Below are 23,739 nucleotides of genomic sequence, written 5' to 3'. Positions count from 1 at the left end.
TGAGAAGTAAGGAGGTTGTTTAGAAAACAAACTTTTTTTTGCTTTTTTACCAGACTTATCAAATCAACTTCATATATACAAACCTTACACCATAAAGTTCGCATTCCAAGTGAGAGACTTGAGATATGCAGCTTAAAATGTGACGACATGAAGAGAATGAATAAATTGGAACAAGCAGCGGTTTGTAAGACAGAATTTCCGTCAAGTGATGAAAGATACATTGGGCAGACATGGCGCATTTTTCAATAAGATATCAAGAAAATATATATGCTTTTATGCTAGGAAATTATGGCAGATCAGTAGTGGGGAAGTGAGTGTGTGTGTGTGTGTGTGTGTGTGTGTGTGTGTGTGTGTGTGTGTGTGTGTGTGTGTGTGTGTGTGTAAAAAAAAGATGGGAAGCCCATTAAAAGGTACTGAGGACTCTGGTAGCTATTGAGCATGTGATGTTATCCTTTAATTATGAGGGACAGTCGGTTACTCACTGCAGTCACTGTGAACTAGTTTTACTGTACAAGAAGCGATAAGTCAGGTGGAAGGACAACAAGCAGATGTGATCAGAAGCATTGCTAAAGACTACGGGTGCTGTGGGAGTCAAAATGTAGTGTGATGTATTTGAAAGGACAGAAACAAATGTATGGCAAGGACTTTTGTCTTACACACATCATTTCATAACTACTATGTGAGAAGTGGTATGCCGAATGTGCTTTTGGTCTTACTCTGAGAAGTTGCTGCAACCACCATGCACGGCTTCTTCATAGTTAATTTTCTGTGCAGTACATTATGCGCTTACTCAGTTGAGATGCCTACAGTCTCAGAAATCTTATGCATTTTTAATGAAAGTGTGACTTCCTAAATGCATTCTGTGTGTTTCCATTGTTTTAATGTAATTATATACTGAATAAATACAATGATTACGAACTTAGGGAGACATCAAAAATACGTGGAAATTCAGTGCTGCTGTGACTGACCTTCACTTGAGACACACCAGGTCGAACAGAGATGAGACCCTCAATGTTGCGGACACAGGACTGGCAAGTCATGCCCTCGATGTGCACACTGACAGTGGACACAGACGCAGGCTCGGCAGCATCTGGAGTAGTGGTGGAGGAGGAGGTAGCAGCTGCCGTCGCATCGTCAGTGGCGACGCTCGCCGTGAAGCCCGCATCCTCGACAGCATCCACCAACGCCGCAGCATTCGTTCTACCGGGGTCCACCTCCACTGTTGCGCTGCTGTTCTCCAGGTCCACCTGCAGACAGCCCAAAACCGAGAGTTATGCCTGTCTTGTTGCAACCCCTGTTCACAGTACAAGCAGCCCTTAGCAGCCTGCCATCTCACAACTATTCATGACGTCGCCTTTCCGGCTTAGATCTATTTTAATATGTTACTTGTAAGTACTGCATCTTTTCCAGTCAGTACAAACTTTAATTTTATTAATGTCTTATATACCTAATATGTTTTAGAACAGTTAGTCTAATTCTGAAGACGACACTCATAGTAGCGTTGAAACCTGGTCAATTTTGACTTAATATTTGTGACCGAAGGCTTATTTGTTCTAATATAGTTATGCCTGTCTTCTGACAGATTAAGCCTCCTAGACTACAATAAAAACACGACAGTGCCGAAGAACTTTCGCTGCATCTCGGATATTCAGCTACCTTAAGTCTTAATGACCAACATTAATCTGAAGTTTAATCTCTCCCTCTCACTCCCTCTGATCGAATGTGTGAATGTCCGAAATCCCTAGATCAATATTTACTAAATTTGGAACAGAAACAGCAAGCCTCTTAAGTATCAGCACTTTTGGGTTTGTAACCTCCTAGCTCCAACAGAAGTGGAGATACGGGCAAAATCATTTTTTCAGTCTCTGGCCTATAGGCATACAGGCTGCCCTGCATGACAGGCAAATTGTGTGGGAACTGCATGGGCTTGCCTTACCACCTTGCTGTGCAGTGCACCCTACACATCAGGAGCAAGAAATGTGCAGGCTGCCCTTGACAATAGGTGTGTTGCCTTATTTTATCTGCATCCTTTGTAGCAGCTACATGTACACATGGGCACGGCTCAGCAGAGAGAGATGGGGTGTGGAGGTGGACAGAGAAGGGGGGCGGAGGAGATGGACAAAAGGAGTAAAGGAGATGGACAAAAAGTGTGAGGTGGCGGGGAAGGGGAGGAGAGGAGGAGAGAGAGAGGGAGAGGGAGAGAGAGAGGGAGAGGGAGGGAAGGAGGGAGGGAGAGAGGGAGAGAGAGAGAGAGAGAGAGAGAGAGAAAGAGAGAGAGAGAGAGAGAGAGAGAGAGGGGGGGGGGGATTACTATGGAAGCTAGCAAGTTTTCTTCCTTTTTTGTGTGTCTGAACATATCTGCTTTTTCGTGAGTGATCCCCTTTACTCCAAAGTATCTACATTTTATCAGAACGGTCCTAAAATTATTTCTCAATTTACTTACATTTTCTAAGTAATATACATGTTACATGAGTGAGTGGTGTCTGTTCTTTCAGACATGTCCAAAAGAACAGACACCATACATTCTTCAGTGCGGGTGCACAAATACATCCGACCTCTTGTGGAAATCTCAGTGAGCAAATATGGGACTGCAAACAGTTGGCGGTTGATGGGAATTTGGATCGGCTGTGAGGCGTGTCAAGATGTCCGCGCATTTGCGGTAATCCTGCGCCCTGCAAGGCGCAGTGGTTAATGCATCTGCCTAGTCAACACGAGATTCCAGGTTGGAATCCCGTTCCAGTACACATTTTCACTAGTCGCTGATGATTCTGTGTAATGTCCCCATGTGGCTGACAGCAGTCATCCCCTCCCTCACCACCTTCAATTTACGTATAATATACGTTCCAAAACCTTAACTAAGCCTTTCCCCACTTGGATCCATTATGCAAGGCATCATTCTAAATGGACTGGTTCCAATGACGTCTCTACTTTTACTACTACCTTGTCAGTCAAAAAATATGGCACACTGAACTTTTTACTACTGTATGACTTTCCAGTTTTCGTGTGTGCTAATGTGTATTTATGGCCATAGTGAGACCACTCATTAGGAAGACTGGCATTCCGGCTTTTCAGTAACTTATTTCTATTTCTGTGAAACTAATTAAATTCCGACATAATTAACTTTAACGTCTGTGATCAGCTACATTTTCCATTGCACATTCTGTGTTTGTTAGATTCCGACCTTGCCATCGTACTATTGTTGGACTGGACATACCTCGCTAATTGACTACGCCATTAATTAAGATCTCTACATAAATTACCACAATTTTTAATAAAGGTAGCTCTTGAACCCGAAAATGGGGTATTCCCAACGTGGATGTTTAAAACTGTTTCATAAAATTTTTCCATTTTCCTAAACCACCACATACTTCATAAACCGAGTCACTGTTAATACTTACAGCCAATATCAAGTAGAACAATATAACAAAGCTATTTTTCTAATGGTTATGTACAGATTGCATTATGCTCATATGGCAGTCTTTAAATAGCCGGACGGCTTTCTTTGGAAACCGCGGCTAATCTTGACTGTCTTAAAGTCGATTCTTGAGTTCGAGGTCAATCTTTCCGGTGTTGGGTTCTACGCAAGAAATGTGTCTCTCACCATAACGGTGTTGTCCCCCTTTTAACTATTTCGCGATTGTGAAATTCATATTTAACATTCTGTAGAAATCTTTTAACAGTGTACACATGATTGGTACATACGTGTAGATTATATGACGCACTTTTTTCACGTTGTGACTGTATCGATCCTTTTGAATTGAGTGATGCTGTTTACTTCAAACTGGCATCATGTTACGCACTTCATATTTAACGCTTTCGCTACGGTGAACTTCTGTAGAAGTCGGGAGCGAATGTGGCGCCCAGCCGGTGGACTGCTGAAGCAGTTCCCCCTCGCGTCATACTTCTCCGCTTCACTACGCTCGACTTGTGTGGAAGTTTGACCTATACACCATTATTAATACTTCCACATTTTCTAAACTGCTACCTAGCGACCGATTTCGACATATCTTGCGGTTTTTACATTTCGCCAATAACGAACAGCCCCACGACAATGACTTTTTGTACAAGCCGTCAAAAACGTGTAATTTGTGTAAGTATTTTCCCGAATATATATTTTGTATTAAGTCCAATAATGGCGATAACACTACGAGTGTTAAAGCGGGCCAGAGTAGCATTGCGGGCAACGCGAAAAATTCGTCGTACAGCGGGCACGGCCGGATGGGACAGGCGCTCGTCCACAGCGCCGGCGAGGAAGAGTTAATCACGTCAGCGACTGCCTCAAAAACTTCATTGTGCATTTTGTTTACATCATTTACAGCCACTGCATATTGTGTCTAAAAGTGACTGTAGGTTCAGACAGTGATTACATTGTTAATGCCACAACTGTGTATAGTGAACTGTACAGGCGAAGGTACTCGCAGAAAAACATTTATGTCAGTGTATGGTGTCTATTATTTTGGATATGTCTGGAAGAAGGCACCATGCGGGATCTGCAGCTGTGATATATATCATGTAAACCTGAGGTGGAGGGCGGAGAAAGAACGGGAAAAGAAGGAAAGGAAATGATAGGAACTGATGATGTCAGCTGCATCGGGAGTCACAAAATGGGGAACATGGAGAACATGGGCGAGCACTGCGGATAGATGGGCGCTAGGTGGGAGTGTGAGTGCGCAGAGGGGCGTGCCGGGATGTTGTTGTGGTCTTCAGTCCTGAGACTGGTTTGATGCAGCTCTCCATGCTACTCTATCCTGTGCAAGCTGCTGCTTCTCCCAGTACGTACTGCAGCCTACATCCTTCTGAATCTGCTTAGTGTATTCATCTCTTTGGCCTCCCTCTACGATTTTTACCCTCCACGCTGCCCTCCAACGCTAAATTGGTGATCCCTTGATGCCTCAGAATATGCCCCACCAACCGATCCCTTCTTCTAGACAAGTTGTGCCACAAACTCCTCTTCCCCCAATTCTATTCAATACCTCCTCATTAGTTATGTGATCTACCCATCTAATCTTCAGCATTCTTCTGTAGTACCACATTTCAAAAGCTTCTAGTCTCTTCTTGTCCAAACTATTTATCGTCCATGTTTCACTTCCATGCATGGCTACACTCCATACAAATACTTTCAGAAACTACTTCCTGACACTTAAATCTATACTCGATGTTAACAAATTTCTCTTCTTCGGAAACGCTTTCCTTGCCATTGCCAGTCTACATTTTATGTCCTCTCTACTTCGTCCATCATCAGTTATTTTGCTCCCCAAATAGCAAAATTCCTTTACTACTTTAAGTGTGTCATTTCCTAATCTAATTCCCTCAGCATCACCCGACTTAATTCGACTACATTCCATTATCCTTGTTTTGCTTTTGTTGATGTTCATCTTATATCCTCCTTTCAAGACACTATCCATTCCGTTCAACTCCTCTTCCAAGTCCTTTGCTGTCTCTGACAGAATTACAATGTCATCGGCGAACCTCAAAGTTTTTATTTCTTCTCCATGGATTTTAATACCTAATCCGAATTTTTCTTTTTTTTCCTTTACTGCTTGCTTAATATACACATTGAATAACATCGGGGAGAGGCTACAACCCTGTCTCAGTCCCTTCCCAACCACTGCTTCTCTTTCATGTGCCGGGATAGTCTGTGCAATTGTGATAAACACTGTCCCAATGGCGCAATGGCTAAAAGAACTTCCTGGTAAGCAGGAGATGCCATGTCGCAACTGGTATGACACAGATTTGCATTCTGCGCAACTGCCTCCGCATAAAGCCCCGAGGCAGCTGATATCATAGGTTCCTTCTTTTTCCTTTCATCTCCAGTTTTCATACGAGGGTCACTCCAAAAGAAATGCACACTACTTTTATAAAAATACAGTTTTCATTCTGCATGTGTGAAAGTTTTACAGTGTGTAGATACATTCTTCCCGCTTGTTTTCAAACTTAGTTCAACCTGCTCCCGTGAGTGGCGCCGTCACAGCATGTCTTCAAGATGGCTGCTACACTTGACGTTCGTCAGATGCAACGTGCTGTCATAGAATTCCTGTGCTGTGAAAACGAGACAGTGGGAAACATCCACAAGAGGTTGAAACAGGTGTGTGGAGATGCTGCTATCGATCGCAGTACAGTTAGTCGGTGGGCAAGCAGGTTACGTGATGAAAGCGGGCACGGCAATATTGAGGATTGTCCTCGCAACGGCAGGCATCGTACTGCACACACTCCAGACAATGTGCAGAGAGTTAACGAATTGGTGACTGCTGACAGACGCATCACAGTGAACGAATTGTCACACTACGTTGGTATAGGGGAAGGAAGTGTTTGCAGAATACTGAAAGTGTTGGCGTCAAAAAATGTTTGTGCCAGGGGGATTCCCAGGATGTTGAATGTTGACAATGGTTCACAAAGAAACAAGAAAAACGGTATTCAGCGAACTTTTGGAACAGTACGAGAATGGTGGAGATGAATTTTTTGGAAGAAATGTGACAGGTGATGAAACATGGCTCCCTCGTTTTTCACCAAAGACGAAGAGGCAATCAATGAAGTGGTTTCATGCAAATTCACCCAAGAAAAAAAAAATTCATAACCACACCTTCTGCTGGAAAAGTTATGGCTACGGTGTTTTTCGATTCCTAAGGACTCTTGCTTGTGGACATCATGCCAAGTGGAACCATCATAAATTCTGATGCATATGTGATAACAATGAAGAAACTTCAAGCTCTACTGAGTCGTGTTCGACCACATCGGCCAAAGTAGGATGTTTTGCTGTTGCACAACAATGCACGGCCACATGTCAGTCAAAAAACCGTGGAAGCGATGACAAAACTCGGATGGACAACACTAAAACACCCGCCATACAGTCCTGACCTGGCGCCATGTGACTATCATCTCTTTGGGAAACTGAAAGATTCTCTTCGTGGAAGAAGGTTTGAAGATGATGACTCCCTTGTGCACGCTGCCAAACAGTGGCTCCAACAGGTTGGTCCAGAATTTTACCGTGAGGGTATCCAGGCGCTGGTTCCAAGATGGCGTAAGGCAGTTGTGAGGGATGGAAATTATGTGGAGAAATGAAAATATTGTTCCTAAAGGATGTATCTACACACTGTAAAACTTTCAAACATTTAGAATAAAAGATGGATTTTTAAAAAATAGTGTGCATTTCTTTTGGAGAGACCCTTGATGTGAAACCAAATCTGTTCATCACAGTGTTCGTGGTGGTAATAAATGTGGGAAAGAAGCCACATCACTGGGAAATCTGTGCACTCCATCATTTGCATTAAGCTTCAAAATCAGTTTATAGCTATCGTACAAGACTTTGATCATCAAGACTGCGATGGCTCAATGGACTATGCAGGTAGGCATCATCGTAGACGGCACTTGGCTTGTGCCATTTAGCAAAATCATATAAAATCCAAATCTGAACAGGTGGGCGCGGATTTTAATCGCTTTCCTCCTGAATATGAGTCTAGCGTCTCACCACTGCATCACCTCACTCAATGGCAATGGCGAGAAAAGCTTTTCTTATTACGTTGGTGCGTAAGTTGGTATGGATCTTTGTTTTGCATGTTGATATTCCAGTTTTTTATGGGCTTATTTACCGACTTTTATTTTTAGCTCACTATTGCTGTTTGAGATCACGTATTGTTATTTGGAGATAGTGAGTGGCGCTGTGGAAGCTAGAAAACTGTGTACCAAGTGGAAAAATCGAAACGTTTCAGACAACTACTTCTCTTTGAGTTCAACAGAGGGATGACAGCAGCAGTGGCAAAGGCAGCCAGAAACATTTGCGCCGCGGATGGGGATAATGCCACAGGACAGAGCACGGCAAGCAAAAAGGTTTCCTCGTTTTAAGGAGGATCGTTTTGACATTAGTAACTTTCCACGTTCGGGAGGACCTTCGGGAATTGATAAAGATCGTTTACATGCATCAATCTACAATAATCAACGTAATTGTACTCTAGAAATGGCAAATGTGATGAACTTATCATTCCACCACAGTGTGACATATACACACAATCGTTAAGATTAAAAAGTCAGGTGTATGGCTTCCGCATGCTCTAAGCCAAAATCACAAAAATCAGCGTGTGGTCGTATGTTCATCTCTGCTTGCTTGCCAACAACTGGCTCGTGGACAGCATCGGCCATTCCTATCCTGTATCGTTACTGGTGACGAAAAATGGTGTCTGTTTGTCAGACAGCTGTTTCACCGTCTGCCATTCCTTATCAATGTAGTGATTGCTGCGGGACAGTTCAATCGAGTAGCAGAATTACTTCAGAGACAGAAAATTGTGTACTGAAAGTGGTAAGGGGTGTAGAATCCCTATTTGTGGACTGTACTAATGCCAGCTAATGGTGTATGCAGTAGGGAGATTGAAGAGAATGTTAATCAATGTGAAAGCCTCTCGAAGTGTCAATACCAAGCGCACCTGGTGAACAGTGCTGGATCAAAGTTCAAGGAAGTTGCATAGCTACAACTCTTGATGAGCGACACATAGCTGAAGAGCGGGAAATTAGTAGTTGCATTTGTGGAAGATGACAGTAATATCCATCACAGTTCCACTGAATTGTCAGGCTAGGGCGTCCTGGTTAGGCGTGAGGGAACAAGGACAGGTCACGCCGTAGGATTGCTGTCTCGTTGAGGGGGAACATCAACGAACATTGCTTCAACTCCCAAGATTTCTTGTCTTTCACTACTTTTGGTGTTCGAGAGTCCTGTGACAGATTATTCGCTGTGGGTGTACGAAGGAAAGAAGAGGGAGTACAGTCAGCGGTAAAGGCTGGAGGAGGATGCCCTTTCTCTGGCAGGATGCACTGAGTGGTTCCCGAAGACTGTGGCACGGGAACCGTGATGAGGAAGCCCTGTCGACCCCACGGTCAAGCGTATTTGCGCGACTACGTTGAGTGAGTAAACACGTCAGCTGCTGCGGAGGAACTGGCCAGATAGAGGCCAAGGGTCGATATCATTGGGAGTTCACCGTATTTTTTTCGAGGTTCTAAATATGAGAGGCGATTGGTGACCTTCAGTTCCTGGGCTATGCGTGCTCGATTGGGCTGGCACACTTCGGGGATTCGAGAGGGTGGTTGCTTCCGCAATTAACACTGACAGGTCGCGGTGCAATGGCGAATTTTCCTGATCTGGACAGCCACAGCTTCCATAAATCGAGATGTATGAATACCGGGAAGAACATGCCTGATGCACTGGCATTTAAAGCAACACACTGAGGGTGGAAAATAGGGCTTTACATCGCACTGATAAATGATGATTTTGACCTTTAATGGAAGCAAAGTCCGTCAAAAGGAAAGATTAGGACGCGCAGGTATGTATGTACCTTGTTGTCCGACAGGCCTCTACGTACACGATGTACGAACTGGTTTCCTGGTCTCTCTAAGTGTTCATCCTCCTGCAGCACTAAGACGCAGAGAAGAATTAATCCCTGTACCACGTTTAGCCTCTGATGCGCTATTATGGTAACAGGTACATCAGCAAGTAGTTCATGAGAGAGTAACGCTCGGGACTGGATAGGATTTGGCGTGTTCATTAAGATGAAACGGTGTCGTAATTTGCCCTAAAGGGGGAGTTCGCGAAATACGTTTTCAATATATTTCTTTAACCTGATCTGATCACAGCCATGCAGTTCCCCTCTTACATCGGACTACGGTTTCACACATGCAGTTCTTTCTACGCCATAGTTAGCTAAGACATACGAATTTTAATATGAACAAAATGGTATTAAAATGAGTTTAGTGACTAGTGACAATCTGAGTAAATAATATTGTGAACTAATCTTTCCTGTAGTGCTACTACCGCTGAAGCTGCTGCGATTAGGAATACTACTACTACTACTACTACTACTACTACTAATAATAATAATAATAATAATAATAATAATTGAGAAGGCCTACATGTTAACATGGACGCATTACGACAAGAAATGCATTTCGACAGACGCAAAATTAAGGCACTATAGAGCAATGATTCTTCCAGAAGCAATCTAAGCAGCTGAAACAATGGTGATTGACGGTCATTCAAAAAGTAGGGAAATAGAAAAGCAGGAAAGAAAAATTCTCAGGAAGATTTACGGAGCAATCAACAAAAACGGCATTTGGATGAAGAGGCCACACAACGTGCTCTTATATAAACACCAACACAGTAACAGACGAAATCAGAAAACGCCGAGCAAAATTTTATACACATCTACAGGTTGGAAGACTCCAGAGCAGCAAGGAAACTATTCAATATTATAACAGAGCAAGCGCGTCACAGAATGGCTGAGAAGTCCAGAGGGATCTGCAGCTGATCAACATAAAAAATCTCGAAGACTGCACTGAGTGCCGGAATAAAATCACAAGCGTGAAGTTTGAGGAAAGAACATCGCGCCAGCCTGGTCAAAATAGAAGAACGGAAGAAGGAGCATTCTGAGAGGATGAAGAGTTTTTGGGAAGCAAAGAAGAAAAACGTCTGGAGATGAAATTATGAATTTAAGTTGAATCGCTCTCCTAAAGGGGAACAATCTTTATTATAATAACAACAATAAATTATTATTATTGTTGTTGTTGTTGCTTTAGTAGATATATCATCTAAAGCTGGAGATGTTACTCATTTCCCTGTATACTATGGAAGGTTAATCGATCGTTGAGTTCCTGCTACTGACTACGGTCACAGGTTAGAATCCTGCCTCGGGCATGGATGTGTGTGATGTCCTTAGGTTAGTTAGATTTAAGTAGTCCTAAATTCTAGGCGACTGATGACCTCAGATGTTAAGTCCCATAATGCTGAGAGCCATTTGAACCTGCTACTGAGAACTTCGAGAAAGACGGAGTTGGACAGGAAGGATATAGCTCCTCCACCCCCCCCCCCCCCCCCCCCCCGCCTCCCCCTCACAGTGTTGTTCAGACAACAGCGTTGACGGGAAGTATTTGTACAAGTTTCTCTTTTGGGTCAAGTAATTAATCCTATACTCTCCGCTCAGGGAGAGAAGTTGATATTTGTCCCATTTAGGGTTAAAGATATCAGGAATTGTCGATGATTCAGCTGATGAGCCTAGAATGACCAACGATTCTTCCCTCTGAGAAACAACTGGAGATCATAAGCGCAGATCACAAAGACCACTGGCTATGCAGAGAGAAAGAGCGCCCTACCTGTTCGGCTGCAAACCAGGAACTGAAGGGAGCAACAGTCTCCAAACGACTCTGAGGGCAAGGGCAAGGCGGCCAAGTTCCTAGAGCCGTAACGATCTGCAGTGAATTGCTGTCTGTCTGAAGAGACTGCCAGGGCCACACGTTGACCGGATGACAATTTCCGTCTCTTCGTGACGAGAGATATCCGCCACAATGTGGTCTACTCTGAACGGGTACTCTCACCACGGGCGGCACCTAGCCAGAGCAAAGATCACCTGGCTCGAAGGCCAGTTGCTACTCGGTTGCCCCCAACACCGACACGCACGGGGAGGTGACAGCCCGAGTACCGATTAGAGCTGTTTATGAAATACTGATGTACCGAGATATCGTTATTTTACCAGGAAATTATCGGCATACATCGCCCACATTTTTTCCGCCGATAGCTCGATGTCGAAAGGGCAGTGTCGACGGCCAATATTCTATTTTATATTACATTTTTTTCGTAATTTTCGATAAATATTTGAAGTTGTTCTTTTGAAATTGTAATAGAACATAATTTTACTTTCACTGTGTGAGGGAGTCTTACTACTTGTTGAGCTTTCATCACGTCCAGTCTTTCTCTTTGACTTTGTGAAGTACAGATGGCACAAAGGAGGAGACCGACTGCACTGGGGCGATGTGAATGGAATAACAGATTTCCGATGTGAAGAAATACCACACAAGTTGCATTAAAAACAATTTTAACGCACCTAGTATGCTATTTCTTCACATCGGCAGTCTTCAAAAACAGTTGCTGAAAATGATGAACAAAAATCTAAATGACGAGGCTGGTCCTAGCTGTCGGCGGAGACAAGTGAGGGGGGATGCTGACGTAACCAGCGCACGGTGCTGCCAACAGGAACTGCAACGTTTTAACTTCACGACACGTAATTTTGACACTAGAGCTGCTAGGCCGCTGGCGTTTCAGACACGAAGTAAACCAGGCAAGTCGGCAGGAAGTGTTCCGGACAAATCCGATGTGTGACGAAACCGAGCAACGTAACCATGGGGCACCTACTGTGGTGCCACTTACCCGCAGTTTACCATTGTTAGCAAAGTGGCTACCGTCAAGCGTGAACGTGCATCGTTTTCCTTTCAGTTTTCACTCTCAGCGGGATAAGCGGGCTGCCAACTTGTTCGTGTACAAAATATCTAAAAATAAAGCAGTACTTAAATATAAAAATATAAAGCTCTAAAACTGGCATGGTAGTATATTTACTATGTGTAGCTTTTTTTTTTTTTTTTTTTTTTTTTGGCCGGCAGTCGATATTTCTCCCGTCGATATATCGATTACTTTTTTATTATATCGAGGGCTTATACTGATATCTTTTTAAATATCGAAATATTGGATTATTGATATCTTTTAAAAATGTCAACAAACCTAGTAGCGATAGCACGCTACCATCGCGCAGATACCTGACAGCATCCAGATGGCCTGGTTACTACGCTGGGTACTGAACGACATTCCACGCGCGCCCAGCACTTCTGCGTAATTTTCTGAAGAAGTGGAGGTAAAACCCACAAATGGGGACTGAACACAAGTTTACCTAAATATGTGGTGCAAAATGAAGGTACAAAGTGGGAAAATCCATAATTTATGTCCTACGCGTGAGCCACGTTATCTGCTGGAAACCTTTCACAGAGAATAAGTCCGAGAAAAAAAATGTAGTCACAGAGTAAAGTAAGGAGTACTGCAGTGGGTTGGGGACCCAATGTATGAAATTGTCTGATAACACTCTTGTCGGAATCACGGCACGATACGATACATTACATTACATATTTATTTTCTGACGTAGTATTTAAGTTTTAATGTATCTTGTTTGAACTGATGCTCTCAAGTCAACTGTCGAAGTAACTTACAAGGGTCGGCCGGTGTGGCCGTGCGGTTCTAGGCGCCTCAGTCTGGAACCGCGTGACCGCTACGGTCGCAGGTTCGAATCCTGCCTGTGATGGATGTGTGTGATGTCCTTAGGTTAGTTAGGTTGAAGTAGTTCTAAGTTCTAGGGGACTGATGACCACACATGTTAAGTCTCATAGTGCTCAGAGCCATTTTTGAACTTACAAGGTGTACAACTTTGCTTCCTCCGCCCCCCCCCCCCCCCCCAAACATTTGAGGCTTTAATGAAACAAATTGGTTACACATGTACCATTCAAAGTATTTTCCATCGCTGGTTACTACTTTCTCCCATCTTTCTGGCAGTGTACGAATCCTGCGTCGAAAAAATTGTTCGTCTTTTGAAGCGATCCACGAACCGATCCAATTTGTGACTTCTTCGTAAGATCGGAAGTGTTGGTGAGCCAGGCCATGCGCCACTGATCTAAGCAGGTGATAGAGGGTGCAATGTCTGGAGAATACGGCGGGTGAGGTAGGACTTCCCATTTTAACGTTTCCAAGTACGTTTTGACCTCTCTTGCAACGTGGGGTCGAGCGTTGTCGTGCAGCAAAATTACTTTATCGTGGCTCTCGGTGTACTGCGGCCGTTTGTCTTTTAATGGTCTGCTCAAACGCATTAATTTCGTTCGATAACGAGCATCTGTGATTGTTTCACTTGTTTTTAACACCTCATAGTACACGACGCCGAGATGGTCCCACCAAATGCAGACCATGATTTTGGAGCCGTGAATATTCGGTTTTGCCGTCGACGTGGAAGCATGGCTGGAATATGCCCATGATTTTTTGCGTTTATGGTTATCGTAATGAACCCATTTTTTGTCCCCGGTCACAATGCGATGCTGAAATCCCTTCCGTTTTCGCCTCTGAAGCAACTGTTCACAAACACACAAACGCCGTTCAACGTCTCTTGGTTTCAGCTCACAAGGGACCAAAGTTCCTTCATTCTGAAGCATGCCCATAGCCTTGAGACGTTTTGAAATGGATTGCTGAGTCACTCTCACTAATCGTAGCAATTCTTCTAGAGTCCGATGCGATTCTTCACTCAGCAATGTCTCCAATTCTGCATCTTCAAAAACATTCTATCTTCCACCACTGTGCCGGTCTACCACGTTAAAATCACTGTTCTTGAAGCGTTGAAACCACTCACGACACTTTGTTTCACTAACAGCTTCCTTACCATACGCACTCGAGAGCATACAATGAGACTCAGCCGCTGTTTTCTTAATATTGGAACAAAACAGTAACGCCTCCCGCAAATGACGAGAATTAGGTTCGTAAACTGACATTTTCAATCAAGAACAACTTTATGATGCAGACAAATCGACTAATGTTTGAACGAGGTTACGTTGAGCGAGGTGGAAGCTAACTGCCTGACGTCTGCGATCTGTTTCTTTCGACCGCTACTTACCGTTGTCGCCACCTATCGGCAAACGGCGGGAACAAAGTTGTAGACCTTGTATATAATGTGGTGTAATGTGTTACTAAACGATACTTTGAAATTTCAAAACAACAATGAACGATTTAAAAAAAAAAAAACCGAGCAAACGGCAATAAACGTGCTCTGTCAACAATCGATATTAGTTGTTTGTTTTGCGAGAATGATTAATATCTAAATAGTTATGTGTAATTGAACTCCTAGGCGAGTAAAACGGGAGTGTCTTTTTCTCGAAAGACTAGAAAAGAATTATCCAAGGCTATCACTTATCAATAACAATTCGTTGACGGCGAACGATCTTCCATTAATAGCAGCAGTTGTGCTTTTTATATTGTTAAGAATGGCAAGAAACTGTTGGCTTTAGCCCACCAACCATGCTTTTAACCACACTAAAATGTTACCCCCTATTGTGAATGGTTCACGTTGTACGAACGACGATCAAAATATGGCTCTGAGCACTATGGGACTTAACATCTGTGGTCATCAGTCCCCTAGAACTTAGAACTACTTAAACCTAACTAACCTAAGGACATCACACACATCCATGCCCGAGGCAGGATTCGAACCTGCGACCGTAGCAGTCTCGCGGTTCCGGACTGAGCGCCTAGAACCGCGAGACCACCGCGGCCGGCGACGATCAATTTAGTAACTGTAGACAATTTTAAAAACTATTCGTGTTTATCACACACAGTATTACTTACAAATTAACAAAAGTTAAAGTTTCGTCAATAAGACTACAGTGACAGAAAAATTGGGAAGTCCGACTTGGCGCACACGAGGTGCAGGTGTTGTAGAAATAGAGAACTAAACCAGAACTGCGTGTTTCCTGTCCCCTCAGTGGTGCTTGGTTTTGTGTTGTGTGAAATTCTTTGGTCCTACGAGTTTCTTTTTTTCTTGCTTTTACTCTATGAAGTTTTTGATGCCATCTTTTCAGATATTCAACTAAGAAGATCACTGTTCCTAAAAGTCTTGTGTTCTTGCTATAAAATTACGAGGGCGGTTCAGAAAGTAACCTCCGATTGGTCACAGTGTGGGTTGTGGGGGGAGTAGCGACGCCATCTGTGCGTTCACGCACTCAACAGGTCAGTCGGCATCAAGCCGTGGTCGAGTGAACGTCGTAGCTGCGCTAGTTTAGTTTTTGTGGCAGTTTGAAATGTGTGCTGCAATAGAAAACCCCGCCAAATGTGAAGTGCGTGCTGTCATAAGGTTTTTTACAGCCAAAGGATATTCTGCAGCAGCTATTCATCGTGAGCTTTGTGCCGTGTACGGACCAAGAGTTATGAGTGAAGGAGTTGTCCGGTACGTTTATTTAAAAGTGGACGAGAAAACGTTCATGATGAAGAGAGGAGTGGTAGACCATCATTGGTGACTGACGAACTCGTTCAGACAGTTGATGCAAAAGTTCGTGAAAATCGACGTTTCTCAATGTCGGAGTTGTCTACTGGTTTTCCACAGATTTCTAAGGCTCTCTTGTACGAGATAGTGACAGCAAGATTGGGTTACCGTAAGTTCTGTGCACGATGGGTGCCCAAAATTCTTACCGACCACCACAAAACTCAAAGAATGGCCTCTGCATTAGACTTTCTGTCACGTTATGAGGACGAAGGAGAACCATTGTTAAACAGAATCGTGACTGGTGACGAAACCTGGATTAAGTACGTGAACCCTGAGACAAAAGAACAATCAAAGATGTGGGCACATTCAAATTCGCCTACCAAACCAAGAAAAGCCTCGCAAGATTTTTTCTGCCAGAAAACCGATGGCAACGGTGTTTTGGGATGCCAAAGGGGTGTTGCTGGTTGAATTCATGGAACGTGGTACGACCATTAATCAAGACGTGTACTGTGAAACAATAAAAAAGTTACGACGGGCTATACAGAACAAACGCCGTGGTATGCTGACTTCTGGTATCGTTTTTTTGCACGATAACGCCCGTCCTCACTCTGCTCGCAGAACAACGGCCCTTCTTGAGTCCTTCAAGTGGGACGTTATCAACCATCCACCTTACAGCCCAGACCTGGCGCCAAGTGATTATCACCTCTTCATGCATTTGAAGAAATGGCTCGGGTCACAGCGGTTTGATGACGACGAAGAGCCCAAAGATGCGGTCACAGGCTGGCTCCAGGCACAAGCGGGTGATTTTTATGCAGAAGGAATTTCAAAGCTTGTGAAGAGATACGATAAGTGCCTCAATCGCTATGGAGACTATGTAGAAAAATAGTGCAAAGATGTAGTTGTAAGATGTATATATTAAAATATTTTTATTTAACTTGGTGTATTTTTTTAAATCAACCGGAGGTTACTTTCTGAACGGCCCTTGTATATCCTAACTTCACCTCAACAGGTTATCGGCCCAGGTTTGAACGCTTCCGATTGTGAGAAATATAGTATTCGTTCGCTAGACTATTTTTCTGTTTACTAGAATACTCGTGAGACAGAAAGATTTGTGGAATGGCAGACAGAGCGCTTCAGTAGTCGCACAGACGTTCTCAAGTTGTCAAGTGAAGAACAGTGGGAAACATGGAAATGGCAGATTCAACTTTGTTTAAAGGAACATTCTCTTTATTCGATTACAGATGGTATACGTTAGTGTCCATCATTAGCGGAGGTGACAAACGGTCCGACACATATCGGCGCTGGCAACGGGACAATGTTCGGGCGGGTCGTATCAGAGGAACGGCACTTTAGGAGGAACCTGCTATTCGTGTAAGAAAGAAAACCGATGCAAAAGAAATTTGGGACACGGTTACGTCAGTGTATCAGTCTTCATTCCAGCGGCTTTATACGTTGTTCGACTGTTTCTTTGAAACATCAATAGGTAACTTCACGTCTATAACAAAACACACGTTGCTACTTGAGAACATTTTCCATGACTTATGCAGTGAACTAAAAGAAGTTAATCCAAATGTAACTTTGCCCCTTTCGCTGCTCCATCATCGTGTTTTCAAAACATCAGAACCCGAATATCAGTTTTACAGGTAGACCTGGTATCGTGTTCCTGAATCTGAGGAGACGACACAGCTTCTTACACAGAATTGGCGTTCGACTGAGAATTCGCTAGCTACACAGGCAGCCGGTGCTTTCTACGCAAAATCAAAATCGGATGAGTAACACCAAAAACAAAAGAAATTTTCAACAGAATGGAGTAAATCAAAGAAGAAAGGAAGTCGTACATATCTGTATTACAAGAACGTTAAGCGAGCAGCAAACCAGCATTTCTAGCCTCTAGATTGTTCTTTTGTGTGTTAATTTTGATAGTGAAGATTCTCAGGTTTCGGATTCTGGCATGACACGTCATATGTCACCAAATAAACGGCATTTCGCTGCGTTCGAAAAGTTTCAGATTCCACAGTGTGTACAGACAGCTGCCAAAGAAGTTATTTTTACAAACAGGGGACTGGCGGTGTTCATACTGAAATATTCATAAACAGAAGGTGGACATCTGCTTTGCTTGAAATTGCCTGGTATGTACCTTTCCTCTGTCCGGCACGCTTCACAGCGTGGATATAATGTTACTTATGATAACAATTGTGTTATCATTCGGCGACGTAGTGAAACAGTCGCAACAGGATGACCAGTTGATTCAGTATAGATAATGAACATGCGACTCTGTCCTCCGGATTCACAAGTAGTGATTAACTTAGCAACTTCAGAAGAACAAGTACAATGTTGGCATGACAGACACGGTCATCAAGATAAACGTCATGTACGAGATCTGCTCAGTTAAGTGTCCTGATACCACATCGTTTTGTGATGGACGTGTTCTTGGCAAATACAACTGCAAATCGTCGCAGAGGTCGTCCACAAACTGTCGTTGAGTTGATCAATGCACACGATAATGGACGAATGTCTTGACACTAGTAATGGTATCCGTTACTATGTGATTTTCAAAGATGATTATCCTCCTTTCGTGAGGATATATTTCATACGAAATAAATCTGAAGTGACTGACAATTTGAAATCATTTTTGAAGGAATGTGATGCTGGTGGTCATAAAAGGATTTCGGTCTGACTGGAGGAGATTTTTTTTATGGTTTTTTAGGGCACAAAACTGCTATGGTCATTAGCGCCGACTGGAGGAGAGTTTAACTGTAACATGGTACCTGCAGTGCTAAGAGACCGCAGTATTGAGTTTCGTCTTGCCTAAACCAAATGGTGTTGTTCAACTAGCAAATCGACGTACCCGTTATTCGCTCGCTCAATGTTACGTCTAGCAAGTTACGTAAATCATTTTGGGCATGCTAGGAACGTAGGTTTGCCTTTCCTTAATCTTTCTTCTAAGGTGAGTCGTAAAGTCAGTATTGCCTCACGTGTTCCAATATTTCTACGGAATCCAAACTGATCTTCCCCGAGGTCGGCTTCTACCAGTTTTTCCATTCGTCAGTGAAGAATTCGCGTTAGTATTTTGCAACTGTGACTTATTAAACTGATAGTTCGGCAATTTTCACATCAGTCAACACCTGCTTTCTTTGGGATTGGAATTATTATATTCTTCTTGAAATCTGAGGGTATTTCGCCTGTCTCATACATCTTGCTCACCAGATGGTAGAGTTTTGTCAGGACTGGTCTCCCAAGGCCATCAGTAGTTCTAATGGAATGTTGTCTATTCCCAGGCCCTGTTTCGACTCAGGTCTTTCAGTGCTCTGTCAAACTCTTCACGCAGTATCGTATCTCCCATTTCATCTTCATCTACCTCCTCCTCCATTTCCATAATATTGTTCTCAAGAACATCGCCCTTGTATAAACCGTCTATACACTCTTTCCATCTACATGCCCTCGGGATAAATTACGACTGTAGTTTCCCCTGGCTTTCAGCCGTTCGCAGTACCAGGACGGCAAGGCCGTTTTGGTTAGTGTTACAAGGCCAGATCAGTCAATCATCCAGACTGTTGCCCCTGCAACTACTGAAAAGGCTGCTTCCCCTCTTCAGGAACCACAGGTTTGTCTGGCCTCTCAACAGATACCCCTCCGTTGTGGTTGCACCTACGGTACGGCCATCTGTATCGCTGAGGCACGCAAGCCTCTACACCAATGGCAAGGTCCATGGTTCATGGAGGGAGGAATACCGATATATAGAAGCGATTTTTTCCCCACGCTATATCAGTATCGAAATGGCAATATCGAGCGCGGTTATTTTTATTTTATATTTTTTCGCAATTTTCGGTAAATACGTGAAATCCTTATTTTCAAATTGTAGTAAGACAATTTTACCATCATTGTTTGAAAGAGTCTTACTAGTTTTTGAGTTTTCACCACCTAAAATCTTTCTCTTCGACTGTGCGAAGGAATTATAGGTGGGACAAAGAGGAAGTCCGATTGCGCTAGGGGGTGGCGGTGCGAATGAAATAAGGAGCTATCCGATGTGGTGAAATAACACACCAGTCGCATTGGAAAAAAATAATCAGTATTCTTCAAAAACAGTTGCTGAAAATGATGAACAAAAATGTAAATGACACGATTACTCATTCCTGTAGAAACTGCAACGTTTATCTTAACCACGCAATTTTGACACTACAGCTGTTAGGTCGCTGGCGTTGGCAGAAATGAAAAAAAAAAAAAACAGGGTAGTCTTGTTCTGGACAAATCCGATTTGTGACGAAAACGAACGACGCACAGTTTTTATTGTGCCACTTACATGCGGCTACCATTGTTAGCAAAGTGGTTATCGCCAAGCGTGAACGTGCATTGTTTTCCTTTCGGTTCTTGCTCTAAGGGGGATAAGCAGGCAGCTAGCTTGTTGATCTAATAATAAACCAATACTGAAGTATACAGTTCTAAAACTGGCATTATATTTACAAGGTGCAGCCGCTAATTTTGTAGGCCGGTACCTCGATATTTTCTTATTCGGTGTAACGATATACAAGTACCATCATCCGATATATCGAGTGCTGATGATATATTTTTAAGTATCGATCCCGCGCCCGGGTTCCCGGGTTCGATTCCCGGTGGCGTCAGGGATTTTCTCTGCCTCGTGATGACTGGGTGTTGTGTGATGTCCTTAGGTTAGTTAGGTTTAAGTAGTTCTAAGTTCTAGGCGACTGATGACCATAGATGTTAAGTCCCATAGTGCTCAGAGCCATTTGAACCATTTTTTAAGTATCGATTTGTCGGATACGCAATATTTTTAAAAATATTAACAGTAGCAGTCTCGGCACCATTCCAAGCAATTGTTAGCGCTGCCGTATTCACGGCAGCCTACGTGTCCGCAGCTCTTAGTCTAGCGGCTGGCGTTGCTGCCTCTGGATCACGGGGTGTCGGGTTCGATTCCCAGCCGGGCTGGGCATTTTCTGTGCCCGGGGACTGTGTGCTTGTGTTGCCATCATTTCACCACCACCACCACCACCACCACCACCACCACCACCACCACCACAACCACTCGTGACAGTGGCTAGATTTGACTGTGTAAAAAAAATTGGACTGTGTAAAAACTGTGGCTTTGTACGGGCGCTGATGAGCGCGCAGTTGAGCGAGCGCCCCACAAACCACACATCGTCTTCACGGCAGCCTATGCACGGGACAGTGAATCCTCAGCGCGGCTGCTGCTCGTCTCCGAACACGGTGCGGGACGCCACGACGGCATGTGCGGATGTGTAGCAGCTGCGACGTGCAGAATGCGGCGACACCTCACTTTCGAAAATAGCGCGACATCGGGCCACTGTCACATCTGAATGCTGCCAAAATCTGGAAACTGCACGATGTGGCTGGACGACCAAATCGAGATCCACAACGCAGCCCCTTCTCAACATGTCAGGTGCTGATAACGTTGTCTCACACGAGTACGAGGCATCTGCGTGGCCTGCACAGTGACCACTCAAAATCTGATGCAGCTCATGTCCCCTTAAAGGACTTCCATTACTCATGTGAGGACTTTTCTTTAAAATTTGAACCCCCCCTTGGTTAGACGTGATGGAACTCCCCCTCCCCTACTTCACGTGTTGGTTTAACAGTAGTCGGGTAAAAATTCGTAATTTTTTATTTCTTTTAAATATTGATTACAGCACTAAAAAACTATGTTTCATTTAAAAAGTGCATTAAACTGACTACCACGACATTGTAAACACTATTTTAAACATGTCAGTTATGAGTACTATTCAGAATGACACATATAGTGACAGAGGGGAAGAAAGAGTTCACAAGAGTAGTGCTAACCGTTCTGGCAGATCCCCAAAAAAACTGACCTTTTGTTCGCATATTATATACGTTAAATGTCACTGAACCTTTGCTTACTTTCCAGATGAAAGACAACATTTTCTGTGCCGTCCTCTAAACCACATGCGTACGTAGCTGTTTAGCCTCTTGTTTAGTATGATCGCTAAGAGAATTCTTGTCAATGACACTGGGATTAGTTTCCTACCACAAACGATTAACTTCTTGCTCGTACATGTGCTTCAACTTGTTGGTATTTCGCTAAAAGTACACATATGAAAATTTCGACACAAATTTAGGTTGAACACAATAACATCGGCTTTTTATGTGCTGTAGAATATCGACACACAGTGATTTCGACCGGCACACCAGAGAACTGCTAGAGAATGAAATCTGACGCTTGTGCGGCACTTGTTTCAAATCGAGGAATCCCGGACAAGCATTGGTGTAAAGTATTCAATTCAGTTCAGAGACGTCATAACGATTAGTGGCCACTTTAATATTGTCTTTGCTCGGGATTAATTACATAAAAAATGTTATCCGTTTTAATAATGTATATTCCTCGTATTAAAAAGCTGACGTGAGATTTCCATCGCCCCTCCCCGTCTTCAAATGAGATTTGCTGAGGTTCTTCCGGATCTCTCCCCCTCCATTTTGAGCTCACGTAGTTTGTGGACGTCCTCCTACATACCCTACGACGCCTGTTAACACTTAACACCAACAACAGTAACGCAGTATGGTGGGCGTTCCCTCACAAGGAATTACGACTCTCACCACTTGAATGCCTACCGATAGTGTGTACGATGTAGGATTTCCAGGTTTCCAAACTAAAAATATGGGAGATTTCGGAAATGATAGCCAAAATAGTCCCACGGTGGCATTATCGCCATGTTTTAGCTTCAGGAGGGCGCTATAAACAACTGTACACAGAAGTCTACTCAAATAATGACTGTTTCCCGCTGTTGTAGCATAAATTATGCTTCACACAGTGGTACACATCAATTACTTCAGCGGCCGCGATTTTGTCAGTGGATGGTGATATGCTGCCGGTATTTAAAAATTTGGGATACTACCGGTTCTCTTTACATCTCGTTCTTTGATTCTGTGCGCTACCAAAGTTCACGACTTAACCTTAATAATTTATTTTAACTTACAGTCTTTCATAAATGCTTTAACTTTGTTAATATAGACAGGCCCAGGCCTAGGATCTAACTCACAAATTTAATGCAATTGTCGCATTCTATCAGTCTACCAACATGATAAATTATTTCTTTACCTTTCACCGATCTCCTGCCCCTCCATTTACTACTCTGTATTCCCTTCTGCACAAAGAACGAAAAGCTTTAGCTTGCTATTTTTTACAGACACCACCCAAACAAAAAGATTTTCCAGTGGGGCAGATACATGCACATATAGTGAGCATTCCCCTTCGGTGGTTTATCTGAGTGGGCCTCGTCGTTCCTTTCTCTACCCACAATTATTTAGTTGTACCAACTACAATACAAACTGCATACTGAAATGTGATCTGCACGCTAACACAGCACAAGACGGAAGTTTCGTCACGGAAGCTTCAAGCTTGCCGACACGGAAGAGGATATTCGCAGACGATAAACTGGAAATGTCGATTGTTGATTTGGGAACGATAATCTTTGAATGATATAGAAATGTTAGAATAAATAAATACAGCATTATGAATGAGCAAGGAAAACATTGTCAAATACGTCAAGTACATGAGTCGGCTAAAATACGGGAGACTTGCAAAAACCCCAGTACCATGTCTTCTGCGTCCTACACTTATTTTGTCAGGCACCGTAAAATAACAGACGACTCGTACAAAAACTTGGAGTTATCACTGGTGTCCCGTGTTGTGTTCTTGAAGTTGGCATTATTAGTAAGCGGAATTACGATACTGTACGGACAGAGGGGCTACTGCTTAAGCTAACTAGAATCATCAAATGCGAACTGACTTACACCTTACTCAAAAACACGTTAACTGACAGAAAATCAAGGTTTTACTGCATAACATGAACAGCAGGAGTACGGTTCTGAATAATGGTCTGTCACAGGGTTAGGCACTTAGCACCTATTCTTTTCAATCTATACATCGCCGACATGCTGT

General features: G+C 43.3%; 1 protein-coding gene across 4 annotated transcripts in view; it reads right to left on the bottom strand.

Annotated features, from left to right (window-relative positions):
- Nucleotides 1–23,739, bottom strand: part of LOC124544681 (copper-transporting ATPase 1) — a 528,466-nt gene that overhangs the window by 284,092 nt on the left and 220,635 nt on the right. For all 4 annotated transcript variants that reach the window (XM_047123307.1, XM_047123306.1, XM_047123310.1 and 1 more), the window contains one exon: nucleotides 969–1,247. In XM_047123307.1, coding sequence (XP_046979263.1) covers nucleotides 969–1,247 — 279 coding nt within the window. The remainder of the gene's footprint in view (nucleotides 1–968; nucleotides 1,248–23,739) is intronic.

Source organism: Schistocerca americana, chromosome 8 (genome assembly GCF_021461395.2).
Source record: "Schistocerca americana isolate TAMUIC-IGC-003095 chromosome 8, iqSchAmer2.1, whole genome shotgun sequence".
Lineage (NCBI taxonomy): Eukaryota > Metazoa > Arthropoda > Insecta > Orthoptera > Acrididae > Schistocerca > Schistocerca americana.
Note: the sequence above shows the minus strand (reverse complement) of the source record. Positions and strands in the feature narration are given on the sequence as shown.